Source organism: Pogoniulus pusillus, chromosome 29 (assembly GCF_015220805.1).
Source record: "Pogoniulus pusillus isolate bPogPus1 chromosome 29, bPogPus1.pri, whole genome shotgun sequence".
NCBI lineage: Eukaryota > Metazoa > Chordata > Aves > Piciformes > Lybiidae > Pogoniulus > Pogoniulus pusillus.
Genome location: NC_087292.1, coordinates 15,156,304 through 15,180,836, shown reverse-complemented (window position 1 = coordinate 15,180,836; position 24,533 = coordinate 15,156,304). Strand labels below are relative to the sequence as shown.

The 24,533-nt window shown below is 42.9% G+C and overlaps 1 protein-coding gene across 1 annotated transcript; it reads right to left on the bottom strand.

The window, feature by feature from the left end:
- Nucleotides 1-375: 375 nt before the first annotated feature.
- ARFGAP1 (ADP ribosylation factor GTPase activating protein 1) lies at nucleotides 376-24,533 on the bottom strand. Its single transcript, XM_064168072.1, has 15 exons — nucleotides 24,468-24,533; nucleotides 24,078-24,208; nucleotides 19,599-19,662; nucleotides 18,604-18,713; nucleotides 17,375-17,546; nucleotides 16,142-16,242; nucleotides 15,316-15,405; nucleotides 14,518-14,614; nucleotides 11,289-11,345; nucleotides 10,394-10,426; nucleotides 9,051-9,080; nucleotides 7,067-7,123; nucleotides 5,086-5,145; nucleotides 3,656-3,732; nucleotides 376-3,174 (listed from the first exon to the last, which is right to left on the bottom strand). Exons 3-15 carry the CDS (start codon nucleotides 19,656-19,658, stop codon nucleotides 2,922-2,924), a joined length of 1,197 nt encoding a protein of 398 aa, XP_064024142.1. The 5' UTR covers nucleotides 19,659-19,662; nucleotides 24,078-24,208; nucleotides 24,468-24,533; the 3' UTR covers nucleotides 376-2,921.

Here is a 24,533-nt window from a genome sequence, read left to right as displayed (position 1 = left end):
CATAAACTCTCACTCCACACATGCACCTTGACCTGTAGGCATTCCAGTGAACTGCAGATGCTTTCCAGTCAGCTACACTAAAAAAGAAAGGCAAAATCTAGTCTGACATAGGCTTTGCACAAGAAAATGTCCTCACTTCATGCTCCCTTTGGGAAGACATAGTAAAAAAGTTCAGCTTCAGACAACTGATTAAAATGCCAATTTGCCTGACAAAGAGACTGGGTGATAGAGTGGTTTGGGGGCTGCAGTTACCTTTCTGCCATTCTGTTGGGTTTTAGTATCTTCCTTTAACAGCTTTCTGGGAGCTGAAGTACTTTGCTGCCTCTGGAAACTGTTCTGCCTCGACCAGAAGAAAAAACAAATCATTAGCCAAAGTTTCTGCCTTAGCAGGGCTCTGTCTCTTTTATTTTAAAACATAAAAGTTTCCAGAGATACAAAAATAAAACCAGAAGAACAAACAAATGGCTCATACCAATTGTAGCTGTGAGTGATACAGAACTAAACCAGTTTCCTCCTAGGCAAACCACAGAGCTGAGGAGAACATTCAGGTACACATCACAGTAGTGTTGATTGAATGGATTGAAATGAAGCTTATCCTGCTAGCAGCTACTCCAGGAGGTTTGTGAGAGAGAAACTGTAATAAAATTGTACGAGGGAAGCTAAATCAGCTTCATGTTGCTCCAGACAGACACCAGCAGTCAGACAGTGGAACCTATCAGATGCATTTTGCTGTCATCACAAGGTGACACAAGGACTAAGTGTCAGTCAAGGGCTGGGCAGTGCCACTCACACATGGCACAGCATTGTACATGCACTACAGCTTCCTACCGGGCAGCAGACAAACGACACGTAGGCAACAGAGGTGTAGGCAGAACATCACAAAGCCAGGTTTGACATGCAGTTGAGCTATGGCCCAGGTCTGTCTGCAACTGCAGAAGCAGCAGAACCACCCCCGACAGCCAGGCTGTAAACATCTGCCCGTGGTACCACAAGCAGTACTGTAAAATGAGATCTCTGGTGCCAAGGGGCAGCATGCCAGCAGGAAAGCCTTGGCGTGGCTCAGCCTGGAGCAGTGCTTGGGTCCTGACAGCACCAGGTCTGTGCTGCCAGGAGATGCATGGGGATAAAAGAAATCTCAACTCTTACAGGACAAGGCTAAAGAAGACTAGAAAAAAAAAACATTGTTCACCACCAGAAAGATCCTACTGATAGAAATGCAGAATCAGGCAACAAACAGAGCTGCTTCTACTTAGACTTGAGCCTTTAAAATCTGCTACTTTGGAGGGGATTCATGATTTCATGGTTTTCCTTCCTCTTTAACATCTTAATAGTACTCTAACTCTGTGAAGACAAAATAAATGAAGGTAACTTTGACACCTTAGGTTGTTTGATCACATCAACTCATTTAAAAAAGGCCTTTTAGGTATATATTAAGATTTATAGAGACCACAGTATAGATACATGCTGGTAGTAAAACAACATCTTGAAGTTTGCAACTGAGCTGATTTGGTTTGGGCTGAGTGTACATTTACAACCCACTCCCCAAAACAAAACAGGATCTAAAGGACACCTTTGTGGTTAAAGCCACAGTTCTTCTGCAGAATGTAAGATCTGTGCCATGTAAAGCAATTTGCTGGGTCAAAACTGAGATAGAAGTGGATCTTCAATTCCATTCCTCAATGCTGACAAGCTAAAGCTTCCAAAACAGTGTTTCTCTAACAAGATCCAGAAAGAGAATGGAGAAAAACATGATAGAAACAGGTACAGTTTGACATAATTAAAGATTGATTTGGAAAACATCTATTTAATTTAAATAAGACTATCAAACCCAGACATTTACTCATCTTGAAAGGAGCCTGCTGCCAGCCTCTCTCCTCAATATTCTCATGTTTTTCATTCAGTTTTCCTTACTGGGATCTCTTCCATAAATTTGTTTCACTGTCAAGTTGCCAGAGAAATGCACAAAAAGCCAGAAGTGGGGAAAAGATTTCAGTTGTATCAGAACAGATATAATAGATGGGCAGAAGGAAGAAAGGCAGAGAAAAAACAGACTGTAGCAAACACTCAAACTGGGGTAAGGTCACAAGGAAGGCCGGAGAACACCACAGCTCTGTGTAGAACTGCACTTAAAACTTAACCCAGCGAGCAAGAGGGGCAAGGTAGAGCCACACTGGATCTCCCAGGTCCAAACTAGGAGCTTACACAAATAAGGAATCTAGATAATTATTAATTCTAAAGAGAGAAAGTAACTCTTAAAAGACTAAAACCAAAATGTCAAAGTTTAAAACCAAAGCTCTGATAAAAAAAGAACCAACATCTTCAAGACCATCTTAAATTGCCAGAGCAATCTATAAGGCATTGGAACTAAACCTATTCAGCTGCAATTTGCTTATTGAATGGCTGCATAAAGGACAACCCTGTCCTTTGTTTGCATTAAGCACCTCAGGTCATCTCAAATTCCATGAGGGCTGGATGAGTACCTAGGAGCCTGCACATGCAAGGTTGTGCCATCAAAGTGTGCTTGCACTGGTATTTTTCCTTTCAACATCTGAACCCAGCTTCAATAGTGCAAGGAGAACATAGTTTTCCTCTAGCTTTTACAACAGGGAGAGCCACCTTTAGGTAATGACAGATTCAGATGCTACTTTTTTTTTTCTTTCCTAAACCAGGACAGAAGAAAAGAGAATGAATGGAAAGCACAAAAGTAACAGATCAATAAGGTCAACCATGATACTCCAGGTGCATGTAAAACTCTCTCCCCTCCATCACCCAGCATAAGCCTTCCCTTACTAGCTGTGCAAAACAGGGTTAGCAGAGTTATACCAGTTCTGGTTATCCCACCCATTGTCAGCTGAAGACTTTTTTGTTGCCTTGGGAGTTTTTTTGGTCTCGCTCTCCCCTCCTGTGTTCTCTCAGTTGATTTACCAATCCTCCCAGCGGTCGCTGTTACTGTTCTTGTTGTTGGAGACTGTTCCTGAACCCCACACGTCCCAGCTGTCGGAGCTCTTCTTCTCTGTGGAATTGTCCACATAGGTCCAGCTCTCACTGCTTGGAGACTTATGAGCTTTTGGTGCATCTGAGTTGCCAAAGGCCTCCCAGAAGCTTGGATCTATAGTACTGTTCTGGTAGCCCTCCCCTCCACTGTTCTGGTAGCTGTCTCCCTCAGCTGGTCTTCTGGTATAAGGAGGTAGAAATAAATCAGTTATGGCAAACATAACAATACATGGCCACAAACAAAAGAGAACTGTTACACTACTGCCCTTTGCTCAAACAAATCTAAAGACAAAGCTGAGATCCCTGCTCTGAGTGGCACAGGATAACAGTCTGAGTTTTTGTGAACAAAACCCACACATTCAGTGTTTTTTGTTCACATCCTTGAGTTAACAAAATTCGAGGGCAAGTTTCCCAGGGCATGGGAAAAAGTTCTTGGAATCATTTTAAAGCCAAGGTGCTGTGCACTGCTTTGTGCTCATTTTAACAGCTGTCATAAATCAATAAATAGATTGAACTCCTCCCATTTTACATACAGGATTACTACTAGCAAAGACAGAATAATATCTTCATGCTTCTATCTTACCTCCTACTACTATACCACAGAAAACACAGGAGTTAAAATCATGTTTAAAGAGAGAAAACAGCAATTCAAAAGAAATACCTTTCAGAATTCTCATCTGGTTTGCAAGTGAAAAAGGTGGTGACATCTCGCCATCCCTTACTTCCAACTCCCTGAACCTAGAGAAGATAAAACATCCTTCACTTACACATTGAACCAACTCCTCCAAGTCCAACATCAAAAGCCACAAGACATCCTTCTGCCTGCTCAGATAGAGAGTAAGTTTCACCAGAAAACTGATTTTTGATGAGCTTGATGTAAAGAACACACAGGTGACAGCATGCTGCAGCTGGAAGATGTGCCAAATCTGTCAAGCTGAGAGCTTTCTCACTCACTGCTAACAGCTTTTGAATTCCCTTCTATGTTTCCTTGACAAAAAGGATGAAATTGCTCCTTGCATACAATTCAACTTTGATGTCACAATTCAGATGACTAATACTTCTGTTTCTACAAAACCAGTTTCACCCCATAAATACATAAAGGGTGAGTGCCAGGATGGAGCCAGGCTCTGCTGGGTGATGCCCAGTGACAGGACAAAGGGCATAGGAAGTTTCATTTAAACATGAGGAGGATTTTTTTACCTGTGAGAGTGACAGAGCACTGGAATAGGCTGCCCAGGGGAGTTGTAGAATCTCCCACTCTAGAGATATTCAAAACCCACCTGTGTGGTCTGGTATAGGTGATCCTGCAGGGGGGTTGGACTGGATAATCTTTCAAGGTCCTTCCCAGCCCCTGACATTTTATGATTCTATGATTTCAGTGGCATTATTTCACTGCCTGTGTAACAGAGGCCAGAAGTTGAGTTCTAGAATAAACATGACTGCCAAGAGAATCCTTTAGGGGTAGTTACAACAGATTGGGGTTGGATGAGAACTACCAATTCTGAAGTGATACCCATGGAAGTTGCTATTCTAAGTGGTAGGTAAGGAGGATGAATCTCAGAATTCAGACTTTAAGTTGCCAGGCTCTAAACAGAAAAAAAATCATTCAAATGCTTCCAACTTTTAAGGCATTAAGCTGGTACATGATCAGTCCTCAGTGCTGACTTTCATAGTGTTAGAAAGGCAGACTCTCCAAAATCAGTACAGACCATGCAGGACTTCTGTCCTTAGCAGGTGCAGGCAGCACTTACCACATTGCCAAGCAATGACAGCACAAGAAGACAAAGAGAAAAGGTACAGAGCATTAGTAAGTTTCACTGCTCCAATGCCATGCAAGCTGTCTCCATATTCTTTTGCCTTGTGACCCTACACCATGCCTCTGGTGAAAGCACCACAAGGACTACATCATATCTATAGACTTTTTAACACCCCAGAAGTTTGGATTGCTTAATCCATACTAAAAATTAGGCTTTCAAAGTTTCTCTTATCAGTGGTTCAAGCTGTGTTGTGGTTCTGTTTTGCTACAAAACCCTTCCAAGAATATGGAGACTGGCTTGCTGTTTGGCCTCCTTAAGGCAGGCCCCATCATACCTTGCTGGCCAGCTGAGACACCCCCACGGTGACCTCCTCAAATATTTTCCCCTCTTTCACCTACATGGATCAAAGTATTGGTAATTAGTGATAAAGTAAAAGATTATTGAAAGCTTATGACAAGCTTGATTTGTGCTTAATAGCTAGTAACAAAAAGGCTAAAGCCACCAAACAAGCTAAACTGAATCAACATTTTCTTTCAGAGCTAGGGAAGTAAACAAGTCCATCAATCTCTAATGGAGGGAGTCTCAGTCCTTTAAAGTTGGGGGGAACTTTCTGTTGACACACACAGAGTTTGTGGAAGGCAGCACTACACTAACACTGAGCATAAAAACACCAACACAGAACAATCTCCAAACAGGATGTTTTAAAAATCTATGTTTCTGTATGGAAAGACCTGGTTTGGAGAGGTCAAAAAGTTCTCTGATCCATTTTATTCTCCATCTTTACACCAACATGGATGTGTCAGGCAGTGATCACCACACATTTACTTCACAAAGTAACACTGATTTAAAGCTAGCAGCACAACATCCTCAGGGAAATAGACTTTTATCCAATACAGAATGCAGCATTCCTCATTAAAGTGCCTACAAAACAGGAATCAACTCAAGGAAATGCACCCTAAAAATAGCCCTGAAAATAATGTAGCTAAGCACTCTAAAATGAGGCTGAGGGAGCTGGGGCTGTTCAGCCTGGCAAAGATCCTGGGGGGGGACCTTAAAGCTGCCTTCAAGTACCTGAAAAAAACCTATAGGAAGGCTGGAGAAGGACTTTTTAGAAGCAACAGGACAAGGAGGAATCATTTTAAGCTGAGGGAGAGTAGATTTAGACTGGCTCTAAGGAAGAAGCTCTTCAGTATGAGGGTGGTGGGACTCTGAAACAGGTTGCCCAGGGAGGTTGTGGATGCCTTCTTCCTGGGGGTGTTCAAAGGCCAAGCTGGATGAAGACCTTGAGCAGCTGAGTCTAGTTGAGAGGTGTCCCTGGCCATGGTGGGGAAGTTGAAGTAGATGATCTCTAAGGTCCCTTCCAATATATGCCAGTCTGTGATTCTAGGGACTAGGAAACCAATTAAGAGTCTCCTCCTGTGATCTGAAATGCTGTGTGAAGAATGTTGAATTAATAAAGGTAATGCAAGAGAAATTATTTTGTGAAGTAATTAAACCATTCTTTTCAAATTGAAAATTAATCCACAGCCCAAAGTGGTGGCACTGCTTGTCTTAGAAGAGCAAAATTAGTCTGCTTCATTAAACTAGTGTGTTTTGGGAAAAGGTATGTAGGTAACTGGAGCACCACATGCTCAGAGAAGACTTCATCAACATTTTGGAGCTGATCCAAAAGTCCAATCCCCCTCTCAGAGCAGGGCCACACAATCTAGCTCAGGGCACACAAGAACACATCCAGACAGGCCTTTGAAAGGCTCCACAGAAGGAGACTCTACAACCTCTCTGGGCAGCCTGTGCCAGTGCTCTGGGACCCTTACAGAAAGAAGTTCCCCCTTGTTCCAGTTGGAACCTCCTGTCCTGCAGCTCACACTCATTGCTCCTTGTCCTATCCCAGGCAGCAAGTGAGCAGAGCCTGCCCCCCTTTCCATAACCCCCAGCCCTCAGATATCTATAAACATGTGTTAAATCCTCTCTCAGTCTTCTCTTCTCCAGACTTGATTTTTGTGTCCATTTAGGATGTATTTTCACCTTGGCACATCTTCCATTATTCAAAGCATGAACCTTATAAAACAGCACCTAATAGTGAAGAATGTAACAGACACTTGTGGACATGGCAAGGACTGGTGGAGGGAATTACCTGCATTAACTTTTCTTGGGTAGCATGCTAGAATTATTTAATGTTTTCCCTTTGCTGCTGGGCTGGCATGTGAAAAACCAGAGGCACACTGACAATCTGGGCAGTTATGGCAGAAGGAAACAATCACTCCCTAAATCAGCATAACCATCTTCTGCAAGTAGTTTACTAGTTCCAAAGTTACCTTTTCCTGTGCAGGTTTGAGAACATTTTCATTTAATGTCTGACCTAACTCTGATGCCTATTTAAAAGTAAAACAAAGAACAAAGTCAGTTATTTTTTTTCCCCTTTTGAAAACAAAGAGCACAGCCAACATCTTCTGCAGGTAAATTTCTCAGCAGTGTCTCCAAAACATGAAGCCTTAAGCTTTGATTGGTACAAGCAGAATGAGCTGAAAAGCACACACAGCACAGTGCTGCAGAGAACATCACAAGAAAAATCAAAACAGATGCACATGGCAGTAGGCTGCTGGAGATGCCCAGAGTCCAAGCAAAGTCTGACCTTGCACTGGAAGCAGAAGCAATGGTTCAATCAGCAACAGCCTAGGTGGGCTTCTTGCTAATGCCTGCAGCTGAATATTTGCAAGCCCTGACCTCATCCATCCTTATTTTCCCTTCCTAATGGAATTACTTGTAGAATTGGCCAATTCTTCACCATTTTTGAGGTCCTGTAGGGCTGCAATTGTCATCTATGAAACAGCCCAATTGTTTCTGGGCAATATAGAAACTGAAGGGACAGAGAAGATTTTTGTCATCTTTTCTAAAGCTCAAAGTTTGCAGGGAGATGAAAAAATGACCTTGAGATATCTACTGCAAACCAAACCAAGATGCACAAAGATGCTGTGCTTCAGAGACCTCTTACAGTGTAAGTCACAGAGTTACTTTCCTAAGCTGATACTGACCTGGACAGCAGGGTTTGGACAAGTTTCCTTGGAAAACATCCTTTCCTCTACTAACCTAATGAGCTTTTAATTAGTTTAAACTTTCCTGCAGAATTGCTGGATTGCACTGACTACCTCCTGAATCAGCCCAATTAATCCAAAAGGGCAAATCTGCTTGCAAGACAAACATTATTCCTAAACATTAGCTGGTTAATGAAGTTTTATTTCCTAAGGCTTTTAATCATTGCTAACACTGGTTAGAGAGTGAGCCTTCATTTGTGTTCCTCCTGAGAATGAAGCACCTTCAGCATCTTTCCTCCATAGATTCCCAGGTGCCTGAAAGGTCTTTCTCTTTGCCACAGCACTGCTAGCATCTCCCCTCTACCTAACCACCATTATTTCCATGATTTCTCCTCCTTACCAGCTCAAAACCTATTTAAGAAGACAAAGACAAAAATCAATCCCCGTTCCACCTAGTAAGAAACAGGAATGCAAACCATGCAAGGCTTGTTTCCATTGGATTTGAGGCTAGAAAGGGTTTAAGAGCAACAAGAAAGTTTTTTTTTAACCTTTAAAACCTCCTTCAGAATTAATCTCTCAGATTTGAAACCTGGTTTGTGTTATATAATGAGGAGTGTAATGCACTAACAAATCAGATACACTAAAAGGGAAAGATCAAGCTTCATGGGGACCTGGACAATGTGATCTAGTTGGAGATGAAGCTTACTGCAGGAAGGGACTAGACAAGATGACCTTTGGAGGGTCCCTTCCAACCTGATGCATTCTGTGTGAGAGAGGTAGAACTCTTGTTTTATCCCACTCACTAAACTATGTAATTTTGTAAACATGGAACAAAAAGATTTAGGTCCAACTGTGCTCCCACCTGGATCAGTTCATCTCTCCTGTCACTGAATTCTGAATAACATCCTAACTACCACTACACTTACTAGTGGGGCATTTATTAAACAGTCTACTCCAGAGTAGTACTTGGCAGGCTGCACTCCTCAATCAGACATGCAAACTGAAATCCTGAAGCCATCTGTGTTTATGTAGAGCATGGACAAAGGTGCAGGATGTTTTCTGAGAGCTCAGAGCTTGGCTATCTCTCTACCCAATAGAAACTATTTTAAACAGGTTTGAAGGAACATTACCATATGAAACACACAATGTTATTCCAAACAGATTTCACTTAAGGCAAAAAAAAGAGACAGTTCAGGAGCAAATGCACATAATTCAGCACGAACAGTGACAAGGAGTCCATGCACAAGAATATATCTGAGGGTGTTACCGGCTCTGGCTGCTGCTTGTAGCCCCAAAACTTTACCCAGACAGCAAAAGAGAAAGAGCAAGGAAGGTAGAAGCAGCTTTTAGCAAAGAAAGTCAGCGGCAATTTTTCAGGCAAGTTAAGTAGCACAAACCTCTTCCAACCATAACATCTACTGACAAGAACAAAGAGTATATTTGGTCATTGCACACTGGATATACTTTTAAACAATCTAGTACATCAAAAAAGATGTTAAATCCATTCTACAGAGCAAAAGAGCAGGTGTTACGGGAATGAAATGTAAGCTTTAGTAACACAGCTTCGATTCCAGAGCACTGTGGCACGGCGGTCCTTGTCAGTAGATGTAATGAGCTTTTACTCTTCATATTACATTTACACTTGCTGGTAAAAGTAAAGAAAGATCAGTTTTCTAGATGGGAAACTGCTGGAAGGCGTGAAAAAGGGAGATTTGCAGAACACTTGATTTTTTCTTACATAAGCCAAGCAGTAACTACTTTACAGCTTGTAAGAACCACGTTTGGGTGCTTCAACAAGACATTTTTTGTGGCAAAACATGCACGAGTTTGGCTTAGTATTTGGAGTGTGAATGCATCCTGCTGCATACATCTGTCTGAGCATCAACATCTGCAGTTTCTTTGGAGCAGCAGCATCCCATGTGTATTAGAAATCAATCTAGGGTAGTGCTGTACAGACAAGAGGAGTTACAGCTCCAAGTAAAACTCCCTACACCTACATTCCTCTAGGTAAGCCCTTGGTCACTCAGAACTTGACCATACTAAGAATCATACTCTGACACATTTTTATTTGAATTGAAAACTTTTCTAAGCAAACACATCTTGCTGTGTCAGAGTTCTGAGTCATTGATCTGACTGTCTCTGTTTGATAAAGGAAATGCTTGTGTAATTGCTCCTTTGTTAAGTGTACACAAGCAAATTAATTTAGTAACAATACTGAGTAGTTAACATTTGTAATCTCATATCAGACTTCAGCACTGAGATGGCTTGCATTATATTGTATCCTCCAGAAAAGCTATTTCAAGACAGACCACATTTAAAGTGCATTAAAATAAAGGGATTTTAAGTTTGCAAGCATGAATGAAAGCATTTCACTCCACTGCCTCTCCAATACAGCCAACTCAGTGAAGCATCACTGTTTATTTATTGCTCCATTTGATCACTGCAGTTGATTGCAGCTCCTGTGGAAATAAAAGCTATAACCTAAAAATCACTGTGCACTACAAAGGAGAAACAGAAGTCTGTTGAGGATCAAGCTTAAATCAACTAGTGCAGACAAATACATGACATTTAAAGTCACAGTCAATAAGACAGAGGTAAATCTATAATCACCTTTTGACTTGCTTGAGATCCAAATCTGCTAGCCTGCAAAAAGAAGCAAATACATTGGAGTTTACTGGGAATAAAAGCTTTGATGTTCAAATATAGACATCTAGAAATACTGCAGGATCCTCTCCAAGATGAATGTACCTTTGTCAGAACCCCATGGTGAACAGAGAACATCCATATCACCACCTCTGGCATTCCAGACTGTTATGAGGGAGCACTGATCTTTCAACTTATAGAGGGAAGGAAGGGTCTTCAATGCAGCCCACACTTTGGTGGGCCAGTGAGGATGAGTATCAATCTTTTTCTCTCACAATGTCACTCAAATAAAAGGTAACCCAGACACATAAACTGTTCAAACTTAATGAGATAACTGCTAGGATCATAAGTTTGGAAGGATACTAAGCAAAACTGAACAATACATTATTCTCACAAAAATATTCATGTCTCTTTATCCCATTTTACATAGGAGGTGAATTTTTATTCCTCTGCTTTTAGCCTGCAGTGAGCTGAATGATTACCACCTAAGCCAACACACAAAGCATGAGGACTATGCCTCAGTTCCTTCCAAAGCATCCCCCTAGGCACACCCTCTGCCCAACAAGCTTTCTTCTTTAGCCTACTAAAATACTGTAGATAAAAAGCAAAAGAAGGCCCAAATATAAAACCATCAGCAGTTTGTGACTTGGCAGTAAAATCCTGCTGTGTTTTGGCCTTGCTTGGCATAGATGGAAATTTCTAAGGCACTCAACAGACATCTACTTTATGTACTATTGACAGATACATGAGGAGCAGAATTTAGTTGGCCTTAGTAACACTTTCAAAGATACCTCACTGTTAGAACACAAACAGAATCCCTGCTTTTACAAGAATTACACAGAGATACCCTTTGTTTACTTACACCCTCTTTAGCAGCTGAGGCAATTTTGCTTGCTCCAGTTGTAAAACTGCTCCATCCCTTTAAAGAAAGTGAAAATGTTGTAAACCATGTGTGAGTAACAATAGTGAATAACTAAGTGCTCAGTAGTAGGTGTTAAATCAGAGGGTTCTCTAACACAGCTTCTTTTGCAGTCTTAAAAACTAGATGCTGGTAAGGGGAAAAAATAGGCTCTCAATTGTAATATAGACTCATAGAACTGTTTAGGCTGAAAAAAAGATCTTTAAAATCACTGTGTCCAACTGTTAACCCAGCACTACCAAGTCCACTGCTAAAGCATATCCCTCAGCACCACATCTCCAAAGCTTTAAAAGTCCTCCAGGGATCCCCATCCTGGGCAGCCTGTTTCAGGCCTTGACAACCCCTTGGGGGAAGAAATTATTCCTCATGTTCAGCCTAAACCTTCCCTGGCACAACTTAAGCCATTTCCCCTTGTAAACACTAGAATCTTTTCCTTGTTACCCCTTCTACTTGATGTGACTACACCACATACTTATGTTGAGGGGAAACCCTTTGAAAAAAGAAGCAAATGTATTTTTTTGCTTTTCCTTTTGAAGCCTCTTCATGAACTGCCCTTTTTGTCTGTGCTGAAACATTTTGTCACCAACTGCTGAAAAGGCAAAGCAGTGTCTCAAGGTTTTTATGTTAAGCAGAGCCTCGAGGGACTCAAGACCGCAGTTAATTATATCTGGGTTTTGGAGAACAATTTGGACAGCACAGTTGGTTTGAATTCACCAAGGAAATGATACTTCTGATATCTAACACCAGAAAATAATGTTGCATATACAGAAATGCAGAGAAAAATAACAACAGGCAGTGGAATGAGAGCGATTTCCCTGACCAGGATGAACGTAAGAGGCAAACCTTTCGTCTCACTGCAATAAATGACTTCAGATCCAGCTGCAGTTTGCACCTGCGGTCGCAAGAGGGCATTTTGATCGTAGAAACGTTGAGGCTGGAAGAGACCTTTAAGAGCAACGACCAGCCCGACACTACTACGTCTGCTGATAAACCATGTCCCTCAGCATCACATCTCCACGGCTTTGGAACGCCTCTAAGCATGGGGACTCCACCACTGCCTGGGCCAGAGCTTGACAACTCCTTTTGGGGAATAAATTTTTCCTAACGCCCAACCTCCTCTCGTGTAAACTGAGGCTGTTTCCTTTCATCCCACTGCTTGCTCCTTAACATAAGAGACCAACCCCCAGCTGACTCCAGCCTCCTTTCAGGCAGTTGTAGAGACACAGGTCTCCCCTCAGCTTCCTTCCCTCCAAGCTGCAGACCACCAGTTCCCTAAGCTGCTCCTCACAAGGCTTTTGCTTCAGACCCTTCACCAGCTTTGTTGCCCTTCTCTGAACCCATTCCAGCACCAGTCCCAAAACTAAACCCTGCATTCTTAGCTTCAAATGAGATAATGTATTCAAACAATGGTTGATATCAACTTGGCCAACACAGAGTCACCTCTCATTTGCAATACATTTTAGATGTGGTTTCTCATTTGGCCTACAGTCCAGGACATACCTACAAATAGCAGACCAATACTAAGCACCCTGTGGGATCACCTGGAGGACTGTTCCAAGGCTCAGACCTCACTTTTCTATTATGTTTTAATGAAATTACTGCATTTATTACAAAAAAAAAAGAAAAATCAACAACAATGGAACCAAATAACACCAGAAGACCACTGGCCACTAACCGTGGCAGAAAGCCTTGCTGTATTTCAATGTGCCTCCAAACCCCAGATGCTGTTCAGCATGGTTACCCTGTACCCTGTCAAAGCACCAGTATCTCCCCAGCTGCCTCTGACTTCAATCCCATTTTCCTTCAGCAATGCATCTTCCACTACCTCTGCTCTGATCCTGACAACTGTTCAACCATATGCTGTTACCTCTTCACACCCTGTCACAAGAACGTCAACTGTTTTCATCACGGCTCAGGGCTCCTGGCACCCAAGCACACACTACTTCAGTTGTCTTCTACTAAAGAACCTAATGCAGTTCATCTGCTTCAAACAAAAGCAGCCTAAGTCCCATTCCCACCAGGAACATTGATACTTTTCACTTGTTTTATTTTCTTCCAAGACCTGTTGAGCATTACTGTGTACAGTTCTGGAGCCCCCCAAAACAAAAAGGACATGGAACTGTTGGAGCCAGTCCAGAAGAAGCCACCAAGACGCTCAGAGGGCTGGTGCAGCTCTGCTATAAGGACAGGCTGGGGCTCTGCAGCCTGGAGAAGAGAAGGCTCTGAGGAGACCTTGGAGTGGCCTTCCAGTATCTGAAAGGGGCTACAGGCGGGCTGGGGCGTGACTATTTACAAGGTCTTGTAATGACAAGGTGAGAGGTAATGGGCTTAAATTGGAAGGGGGGAGATTGAAACTGGATGTTAGGAAAGGGTTCTTTCCAGTGAGAGTGGTGAGATACTGGAACAGGTTGCCCAGGGAGGTTGTGAATGCTCCCTCGCTGGAGGTGTTCAAAGCTAGGTCAGACGAGGCCTTGAGCGATCTGTTCTAGTGGGAGGTGTCCCTGCCTATGACAAGGGGTTGGAACTGGATGATCTTTGAGGTCTCTTCCAACCTAACCCATTCTATGATTAGATTCTTAATCCAGTGCTATATTTTCTTTTAGCTTATTTCTGTGAGCTGACACCAGTCATAATTCCTAAGGCTTGCTCACGTTTCTCCCTTGGTTTTGCCTTTCAAAATCCACCAGTATCTTAGAATGACAGAATTGTTTTGGTTGGATAAGACCTCCAAGACAATCAAGTCCAATCATCAACACAGTACCACCATGGTCATTAAACCACACCCACAAGTGCCATGTCCATACATTTCTTGAACACCTTCAGGGATGGTGACTCCATCTCCTCAGGCAGCCTGTTCCAATGGCTGATCACTCTTCCAGGAAAGAAATGCATCCTAATTTCCAATCTAAACCTCCCCTCGCACAATTTCAGGCCATTTCCTCTCATTCTATCACATCACAGTACAGAGAAGAAACCAACCTCACTCCAACACTCTTTTAAAGAGGTAAAGAGCAGTGAAGTCTCCCCTCAGCCTCCTCTTCTTTGCCCTTTGAAAAGACAACCAAGACTCTGCATGTCTTTGTATCTCTGCAGTCTTTAATCTCTCTGATTGTAACAGGGGATAAAAGATAAGAAAACAGTAACTCAGAGAAAGCTTCAAGCAAGTCCTTACCGAGTACAATGAAGACATGGCATTATTCAGGAAGTCATCCTCCTTTTTTGGAGGGTTTACTGTGTTTCCAAACCCCACATAGCGATTCTCTTGGCCACTAGCAAGAGAAAATGAACAGATAGCATCTGTATTAACATGCATTCATTCAACCCATCAACCAAGAACTCAAAAAAAGCATGAAGGAATGACAGGTGTGCAATAGACTAAAACACACATGGAGGAAAAAAAACATCCTGAAGCACCTGAAACATGAAAGCACTCACTTCATGAAGACACATCACTCACAAGGGTCCACTAGGGAATCCTTGCAAATTAGTGTCCTCTCTGCAAGATAATGGGGTCTGTTAGTGATTCTCCAGCTTTGACAGGTCACTGATAGCAGGAGTCTCACTAAGTTCTAATAAAGTGCTAGTTGAAAGTGGAAAAAGAAAGCAAAGTGTCACCCTTATAAATATTCCTCTCTAACTCACACGTCACCCTTATAAATATTCCTAACTCCCACCACTGCAAGATACTAAACACACTAAAAATGCCCCAGTTTGAAGCCCACCACAATAAGATTTTGAGTTACAAATTCTTTTCTCAATGCTATTCAAACATTTTCATTATGCAAATGCATTAAGAGGCACCTTCCTTCACTTTACTCTTTATCAAAGTTATCATCAGATTTTAATAGTCAACAGGATGTGACTGTTAAGTGGTGACTCAGAATCACAGTCCACTGTAGCATAAAAACCTCAGTCTTTGGTGTGCTGGAAGGCCAGGCACTGCTTGCAAAGATAATCAATATTGCCTTACCCTTGGTAGGAGTTGACATCATCATTTAACCAGTCCTCAAAAGCCTTGTCAGAAGAGGCAGTTGCAGTCTGAGATTGTCCAGCAGAGCTACTGAAATGAAAGATCTGTAAATCAAACTACACCAAGCCAAACCTACCAGCTCAGCAGGGCAGCCTGACATACATCATTGTGACACAGGGAAAATTGATTATTTATTTCACCTATCAAGTAGGGAACTCTAATGCAACCTCTAAAAGGCCCTAGAGTATTGAGTGAATGAAGCAAAAGTAGGTCCAGAGACAGACAATGGTGCTCAGAGCCTGAACTTGTTGGATGGTGGCCAGGCAGGAAGTGTTTGTTTGATTTACAATTGCTTTTTGATGTGAGTCTTTACTGCAAAGAGTAAGAAACACTACACAAAAGAGCAGAAAAACAGAACTGCTGTGCTTCAGCTCAGAGGCTTCCACTAGCAACCGGCACCATAAGGAAACAGCCTTGTTTCTTCTTCCCTGGCACTGAATTATGACCTGGGCCAGCACTGCAGTCAGAGCAAGGCTGTGACACACTGTATAGCTGACACGATGAGCAGCCTCAGGTGCATGACAAGTCAAGATAAAACCAGCATAGCTTGTCCTCTGCTTTTCTTTGCTTGTCTCTGCCACTGTTTAAAGGTTCAGCTGAAGGAGGGGGGAATTATTACAGAAACTCAAACCCTGCTGCCTCATGCTCCTTAACTCCAGCAAAAGAAATGCCTGTTCAGATAACACCAGAGTAACACCAGCAGACATTCACACACCAGGTTTTGACCCTGCTGTAGCTTTATCTGTTAGACAATAGGAACACATACCGATGAGCAGAAGAGAAAGATGTTTTGGGCTGAGGTGGGGTCCAGTTCCTGGCAGGTGATGTTTCAATGGACCACTCCTTGCCTTCAGCTACTGTAGCTACCTAGAAGGAGAAAGATCAGAATCAGTGTTTTCATACAAGTTAAACACTGGTCCTGGAAAGTGAAGAAAAATCATATTTCCAGTTCACTGTCAGCTGCAACAAGATTAATTTAGCTTCCTAAGAGTAATTTTTTCTGATTCTCAGGCTGGAAATGTTGAACTGAACTGATTTTATTTCAACAACTCATTGTAGGCAACTTCTTCAAACAGGCAAACTTACAGAGGAAATACTAAATTAATAAGAGATGTTGGCACTAATCACAGAATAACAAAGAAGAGAAAGAGGTGGATTTATACTCTAGTACAGGGTAGCTATAACACATACGTGGAATTTAAAGTGCCCTCTCTGGCTTCTTCAAACAAAGGACCTGAACTTCATCATTTCACCCCACACTGCTCCTCCAATCCAAATCTTAACTTCAGCAATACAGAATTCCAAAGGCCTTGCACAGAAGCTCCCCATTTGACATTCTGGAAGGTCTACAGCACAGAACTTAGGACTTGGTTGCCTTCATTAAGATACTCCACTTGAACCAACTGTCTCCTATCCCTAAAAACTGGTAAAGATGCAGACAGACAATGCACCCTCTGCACTCCAAAGCTGCATGGATATCCTAGTGAGCACAGAATGTACCTTCTCAGCACTTCTATGACAGGATCAGCATAAAAACAACAACATCCTTCTAAGTCTTGACTTGTTTACCACTTCATTTCTGGAAATTCCAAACCTTCACCATATGTTACTGCTATTAATAATTACTGACTTGTTTATAGGCCTGCAAGTGTTTGGCAAATCAGTTTACCATTCTGTTACAACAGACAAAAGATTTATCAGCAATCCACTTGGGATAGAACCATGCTGCTGTAGCAGTGAGCTGTCTACTGTGAACACTAAGCAGCTGCAACAAATTGCAGAAGTGAAATTCTGAGCCACCTCAGCGAAATGCAGAAAACACATTCCCAAGAAAATTCTTTCTTTAGAAGAAGCACTCTAAGACTTACCTCTCTGAAGAAGCACTGCAAAGGTTCAAAAGGTTGCTACTTTTCCTCCTCTCAACTTTAAAAACAAGTGCTTACAAAATAGTTTGGTATTCTGAGATCGTAAAGATAAGGACACATATAACTGAACTCACCTGATCTCTAAAAAGAGCTGCAGCTTTGCTGTTGTACTTCTCCTGCATTGACCAGCAGGGATCATAATCATCTTGAGACTCCAAGAACTCTCTAAATTTCCTGTTGCCTCCAGCCTTCATTTTCTCCAACTCGAGATCCTTCCATTTGTCCATGGTTACAGAACGTACAAAACTGAAAAGCAGTTTTAAAAAGCAATTATAATCCCAGCCTCTTAACAACTGCTGCATCAAGAGGGAGGAAGAAAATCCCACCAAACCAAACCTTACTGCAGCCTATCTCAGAGCTGGTGAGTGTAGAACTACAGAATCACAGGACATTTGGGTTGGAAGAGACATTAAAGATCATCTGCTTACAACCTTCCTGTCATGGGCAGTGATATCTCCCACACCAGGATGCTCAAAGGCCGATCCAACTTGTTCCTTGGGAGAAGAGAGACTAATCCCCACCTGGCTCCAACCTCCTTTCAGGGAGCTGTGGAGACCCAGGAGGTTTCCCCTAAGCTTTTCACCAGCCTGAACAACCCCAACTCTCTCAGCTGTTCCCCACAAGACTTGTGGCTCTAGGTATGCAAGGTTTGGCCTCACCAGTGCTGGGTACAGAGGTACAATCATCTCCCTGCTCCTGCTGGCTGCACTGTTGCTGATAGAGACTAGGATGCTGGTTGCCTTCTTGGCCACCGAGGCACACACTGCCTTATATTCAGCCACCTTTCAATCAGCACCTTCAGGTACTTTTCCAACAGACAGTTTCTACACACTGTGCCCTAAGCCTGAAGCCTTTATGGGGTTGTTGTGACCCAAATGCAAGATCTGGCCCTTGGGCTTATTGAACCTCATTCCACTGACCTCAACCTATCAATTCAAGGTCCCCCTGCAGAACCTTCCTACCCTCAAGCATATCAATACACCCTCTCAGCTTAATGTCATCTGCAACTTAGAGGGCGTCCTTGATACCCTCATTCACATTACTGATTAAGGCATTAAACAGAACTGGCTCCAGCAGTGAACTCTGAGAAGCATGAACAGAGAAGTGCACTGGTGTGGCACACATCCCAGCCACAGAAAAGACAGAGAGAGTAAAGGTCACTCTGGAGAGGAGCATGAAGCAAAACTGCCAGTGAAATGTGGGAATTGAGACATTCTATTCCCTTCCAAAATCATACATTCTGTTCACAGCCATCATGCATTTTGAGGTAACCCAACTCAGTCCATCAGTGTGAAAGGCTGACCTGAGGTGAACTCCCAAGCCTCGGTGTTTTCCTGAGCACTCAAGACAGATCCAAATTCCATAGGTCACACTCACCCATTGGGGGTTAAATGCACCACATTCAAAACAGACCTGCAGGAGAAAAACAATTAACTCTGACAGTCATCACTTGGCCCTGGGAAGCTTTCACAGCTCAGAGTCAAATCATTAAAACATTACAGGCAGAAAATTATTCCAGAAGGGAGAGTTCTCAGTGTTTGGAAACACCTCCCTGACAGCAGAGGCTTCCTTCTAATATTTTTTTCATGCTGCATGGGAAGAAATACTCATTAACTTCCCTGACTTGGATTACAAAAAATGCTGTGCTGACTCCCCAGTCCCAGTGAGGAAATACAAATGAGCAAGTTGAAATTAACCAGCAGAGGATTCAACTTGATTTCATTTCCATACTGTCTTGAAGGAAGAGAAAGGAACTAAACTGAATTCTTGAGGTTTTGTTGGCAAAACTTAAAATGCAGCATTTAAAGCCTGGAATGTTTATTCAGTTACACCACAGACTGGCAGATGGAGACAGAGGGTTTTATTTAAATTAGATTCATTGTTCATATGGTGCAACTTTAGTTCTTATGGTTGGAATCACCAACCAAGGTTTAATGCAATGATATAAATTAAACTAAAGCTGTCCATGGGCTATATTTAAGGGAGAGCATAATTAAGTTAATTGAAACAGATCACTTTAATTAAGTTGTGCCCCAGCCATCACTAGTTCAGCAGACTCCAGGGGTTACAGCATGATGCTAAACTTGTGACAGACTCGTGCCAAGCATGCAGCAACATATATAATGCATGTATGAACAAAACTTCCTGACAACACAAATATGAGGTATGGTACCATTAGTTGGCCACACTAATGTTATGAAGACCATAATGTAGCAGAGCACAGCATACATGTGGAGTAAGGAAAAAGGAAACTCAATTCTACAAAGCTAGTCTAAAGAAAAATAAGAGTTTGCTCACATTGTTCTCATCTTGCACTCTGACCTCCTTGAGAACTTTCCTTGTTCTTGGACTTGCCATGATTCTACAAAGGGAAAGAAAAACAAGACACTAAGCTGCATTCAAGGACTGCATATTAGTAACATCTTCATCACCTTACACACACATCAATGAAGCAGAGCTTGCAGTCCAGACCACTGAATACAACCCACTGCTTGGGAAAACACAACCAAAAAAACACAACACAAAGTCCACAACCTTTTCCATTTATTTTGTACATTTTGGGGGATTTAGTCACCTTAATTCACTCATGAGAAAAGGTATGATTCAGCCATAGCTGAAGAGGGAGTATTGAATTTGCTTGTCAACTGAATTCTGAGAAAACAAGGTAATTCTTTGAACCTTTTACACAAAATAGAAATCCAATTCCAACAGTCACATCTTTGGCAGACTGCATCATCTTGCTCTACTCTTTAGGAAGCATGAAACAGAGCAGCAGGGAGCAGAGTCAAGCTACAGATAAAATTCACATTAAGAGATGTTACACACACATAAAACAACCTGGAAAACCATACAAACCACTAATGATTGAAAGAAATTTAAGGGTAGGTACCGTGAGAGATTAATTTAGGTAAAAATGAATTCACGTTTGCAACTAATTCAGTATTTAAACTGACTTTAAATAACGTCTCTTCTTCCTTTATCCTTCTAGTTCATCTTTTAATTTCTTCTCCTGAAAAATCAACTGTTAAAATGCAATAAAAGGCAAAGCAGTCAGCAGGCTGACTAGAAACCAAAGCAACTACTAAATGTCAAGCTTATTGGTCAAACTACCAAGCAAAAAAAGGCAAGTCAGTGCTTTCATCAAATACTGGTGAGAGAGGCAGAAATGCCTTCAGCACACAATACCAGCATGGGGGGTGGAGGGACAGAAGTGACCTCCAGAGATCACCTAGTCCAAGACCCTGCTAAGCCAGGGGGACCACCTGGGTTTGGAACCTCTCCAGAGAACCACAACCTCTCTGCATAGCAGGTTCCAAAGCTCCAGCACCCACACAAAGAAGTTTCTCCTCCTGTACAGGTGGAACCTCCTGGGTTCCAGTTTGTATCACCGGGCAGCACTGAGAAGAGTGTAGCCATGTCCCCTTGCCCCCCACTCCTTAGCTCTTGCTGAGCACTAAAATCTCCTCTCAGGCTGCTCTTCTCCAGGCTCAACAGCCACAGGTTTCTCAGCCTCTCCTTCATCACCTTTGCAGCCTCCACTGGATTCTCTGCAGCAGTTCCTGTTTCTCTTGAACTGAGGAGCACAGAACTGGACCCAGTACACGAGATGTGGCCTCACAAATGCAAGCATTTGATGCTTGTTGACTGTGCTATTTGACTAAACAATCACAAGACCTTAAATTATCAACAGGATTAACAACCTAGTAATTTTAGAAGGCAAATGATAAAGTATTAGACACAACTGCCACAACCCAGTAAGGGATGGAGGAAGAAGAGATCTTTAAATGGAAAAGGAAGGCTGAGTTAAAAAAGTACTACAGGTAAGAAAATACTGAATTTGTATGAACATGATGACATTGATTTCTTAGAAACCTCTAAAGCAGAACAACTTCCTGTGAGCTGCAGCCACCATAGCACAGTAAATACAACTACAGGCACTACCAGCTAGGACAACATGATTCAAAAAGGAAGAAGCACAATACTGAACTCCTGTATTATCCCAGTGGAAAGCAGAAGTTATTTGAGGCAGAACTCACTGCCTTTTATCTAAAGCACTTATTCCTTCAAAACCATCTTGCTGACAATGATTTATTCTGTGTAATTTAGGGGCAGTGTTTTCAGTGGTGTTCAGAATACACAAGTTTTCAATCTGAATTCATCTGTGTCAAAAAAAAACAGGCAAGTTGTGGAAAAAAAAAAAAAACAACAAACCAGAGTGGTTTAGAATCATAGAATCAACCAGGTTGGAAGAGACCTCCAAGATTAACCAGGCCAATCTATCACCCAGCCCTGGCCAATCAACCAGACCATGGCACGAAGTGCCTCATCCAGTCTTCTTTTGAACATTTCCAGGGATGCCAACTCCACCACCTCCCTGGGCAGCCCATTCCAATGCCAATCACTCTCTCTGGGAAGAACTTCCTCCTAACATCCAGCCTAGATTTCCCCTGGCACAACTTCAGACTGTGTCCCCTTGTTCTGTTGCTGGCTGCCCAGCAGAAGGGACCACCTGGCTACAGCCTCCCTTCAGGTGGTTGCAGAGAGGTCTGCCCTGAGCCTCCTCTTCTGCAGGCTGCACACCCCCAGCTCCCTCAGCCGCTCCTCACAGGGTTGTGCTCCAGGCCTCTCACCAGCTTCATCACCCTTCATTTGGCACATTCTAGTACCTCAATATCTCTCTTGAATTGAGGAGCCCAGAACTGAACACAGTACTCAAGATGTGGCTTGACCAGTGCTGAGTATAGGGGAAGAATAACCTCTCTTGCCCTGCTGGCCACACTGTTCCTGATCCAGGCCAAGATGCCATTGGCTCACCTGGCCACACTGCTAGCTCATGTTCAGCCACTATCCACCAGCATCCCCAGGACCCTTTCTGCCTGGCTGCTCTGAGCCACTCTCTTCCCAGCCTGTAACACTGCTTGGGGTTGTTGTGGCCAAAGTGTAGAACCCTGCATTTTTTAGATTCAAAAGGTTAACAAAAAGAATATTAAGTAAATCTCTTCAGTCATCCTACATCAAATTAAATCTAAACAGAATTCCTGCTATCAATGATTAGGTAGAACTAGTGTATTTTTCAGAAAAAGGAAAGAAAATTGGGGCAAGTAATGCCTTGTGTAATGAAGCACACTTTCTTCAACAGCATTCCAGTAGCACCACTTAATATTACAGAACTTATTCATCTGCATGTGAGGAGGGAAACAGCACTACACATAAACTGTGTTTGCTCATATCCTGAACACATTGACAGGAATCAAAGCTAACCTCTTCAATTCCACTACTTGGCAAGAAAAGGGAGAACTCTTCCTCCAGAGCACACAAATGAAGTAACTAACTTGGCAGTAGCAACCAGACAGGATAACTGTGCATACTTTGGGCCCTCTTCTCTGCCATTATCTGTTATATTTGCACACTAATTCCTTTTCCTCAAGGCTGTACTTCTCCAGTGACTTCTGTAACTTGTCACTAATGTAGAAAGATCCCCCTCTTCGCTGGCCACTCTTCCCCCTTACCACTATTCTTCCTGTACCATTTCCCTCACTTTTTTTGCCCAGGCTTTCATTCAGAATAGCAAACAGAGGCAGACTACATGCAAAGGCCTTCCAGCCTCAATGGCAAACTCTCACTGCTGGAGCCAAACAGAAGAGCTTTTTCCCTGCTCCAAATCTGCATGAGCCAGGAAATTTTCTGTAGCACAGGGAAATCCATCCTACAACAGCCAATATCCACCACTTCAGTGCTTACATACAGTACAAGTTTCACATCTCCAACGAGAAGCTGACAGAGGAAGCAGCTGCCTTTGGATTTGCTCTAAGTGGGGGTTTTTGATTTAAAAAAACCCAAAACTTTAAAAATACAAATTTTGTCTAACTGCAATTTAAACACACCCACTCCAGAAGCACCAAATTCCTTCACCTGACCACCACATCTGCTTGGTGGGACAGCAGAGCTTCACCCACACATCATGCAAAAAATGGATCAAGTAAAACCATCTCACCTTTCTCTTCTCCCCATATCATTTGGTAATGAAAGGGGACAAAAAAACAAGGGACACCTTAAGCCTTCTAACAGGTGATGTCTTTAAAGGTGTCCATTTTCAACTATATTTGCCCATCAAGCTTCAAGTGACCAGCTCACCATCCAAAAGCTGAGCCCTAGCAGCCAACTGAGGACACAGCCACTGTACAACTGTTTCAGCTTCAGCAGCAAATACTGAAGTAACAACACTGCAGACACCTTAAATAAATACACATTGCTTAGATTTGATGCAAAAGGAGAAGAACAGTAAAAAAAATCATCAGTTTAGAACCAAGTTTTCACTGAAAAACATAAATACTTTGGATTAAGGGTTCCAGGGTAGAAGCAGACACCTTCACACAGTCCAATCCCACATTCTTATTTCCCAAACAGCTTCCAAACCCAGCAAAAACTCACCACGTAAGTGAACCCTTAGCTTGCTAAACAAGAAGGCAGAAGTAGCACTAAACACTTTTCAAGAGGGAACGCACTAAACCAGGACTTTGCTCCCCTGACGTAGCCACAAATTCACACAGCCTGTAAAGTGCAGCTGACGTGGTCCGCATAAGCTCACGGTCCTGAAACCTCTCTACGGCTCTCACCAGGGCATAAAAGGCCACCGAGGCCACGTCAGCTGAAGAATACCTTTGTACCAAACGCTGTCATACACATCAGCGGGGCAGGCAAGGTTTGCTTTCAAATAGGTAGCAAAGATTTCTCAGAGCCATGCGGTTTTATAGCTCAACAGTGCAGCGACCTTACCAAGAGCTTCAGAGGGGCTGTGAGGAGAGAGTAAGCTCTTCAGGCACACCTACGATGTCCGAGTCCAAGCTGAGCCCTGGAGGCCTCTCTCAGCACATGTCCGGATTCCCAGCGAGGGCACTGGCCTCTTCCTAACAAAAATAAGCAAGAGATAAAACAGGAGGAGGGGGGGAGAGGAAATGCCGCCGTAAGGAAACCTTCAGGCCTCCCCCCTGCCACGCCAACCGAGCACCTCCCGCCTTCCCCAGGGACCACCCTGACAACCACGGGGGTGCGGAACCCGAGCCAAAGGGAAAAAAGGGCTAAACTACCCAAAAGCCTCTCCCAAGACCCGGGGGAAAGGGACTGGGGTGAAAAAAAAGAGGTGGGGGGTGGCGCTGAGCAACACACCGGAGGTCTTGACGCGGCACCTCCGCCCGCGGTCCCGCCCGCTGCCTCACAGCGCAGCCGCTGCCC

Coding starts and splice junctions, on each gene's coding strand:
- ARFGAP1 (XM_064168072.1), bottom strand. CDS start 19,658: ATGGCAAGTCCAAGAACAAGGAAAGTTCTCAAGGAGGTCAGAGTGCAA. Junction 14,615..15,315: donor GATGTCAACTCCTACCAAGG/GTAAGGCAATAT, acceptor TTCTCTTGCTAG/TGGCCAAGAGAATCGCTATG. Junction 3,733..5,085: donor TGTCTCAGCTGGCCAGCAAG/GTATGATGGGGC, acceptor TATCTTCTCTAG/GTTCAGGGAGTTGGAAGTAA.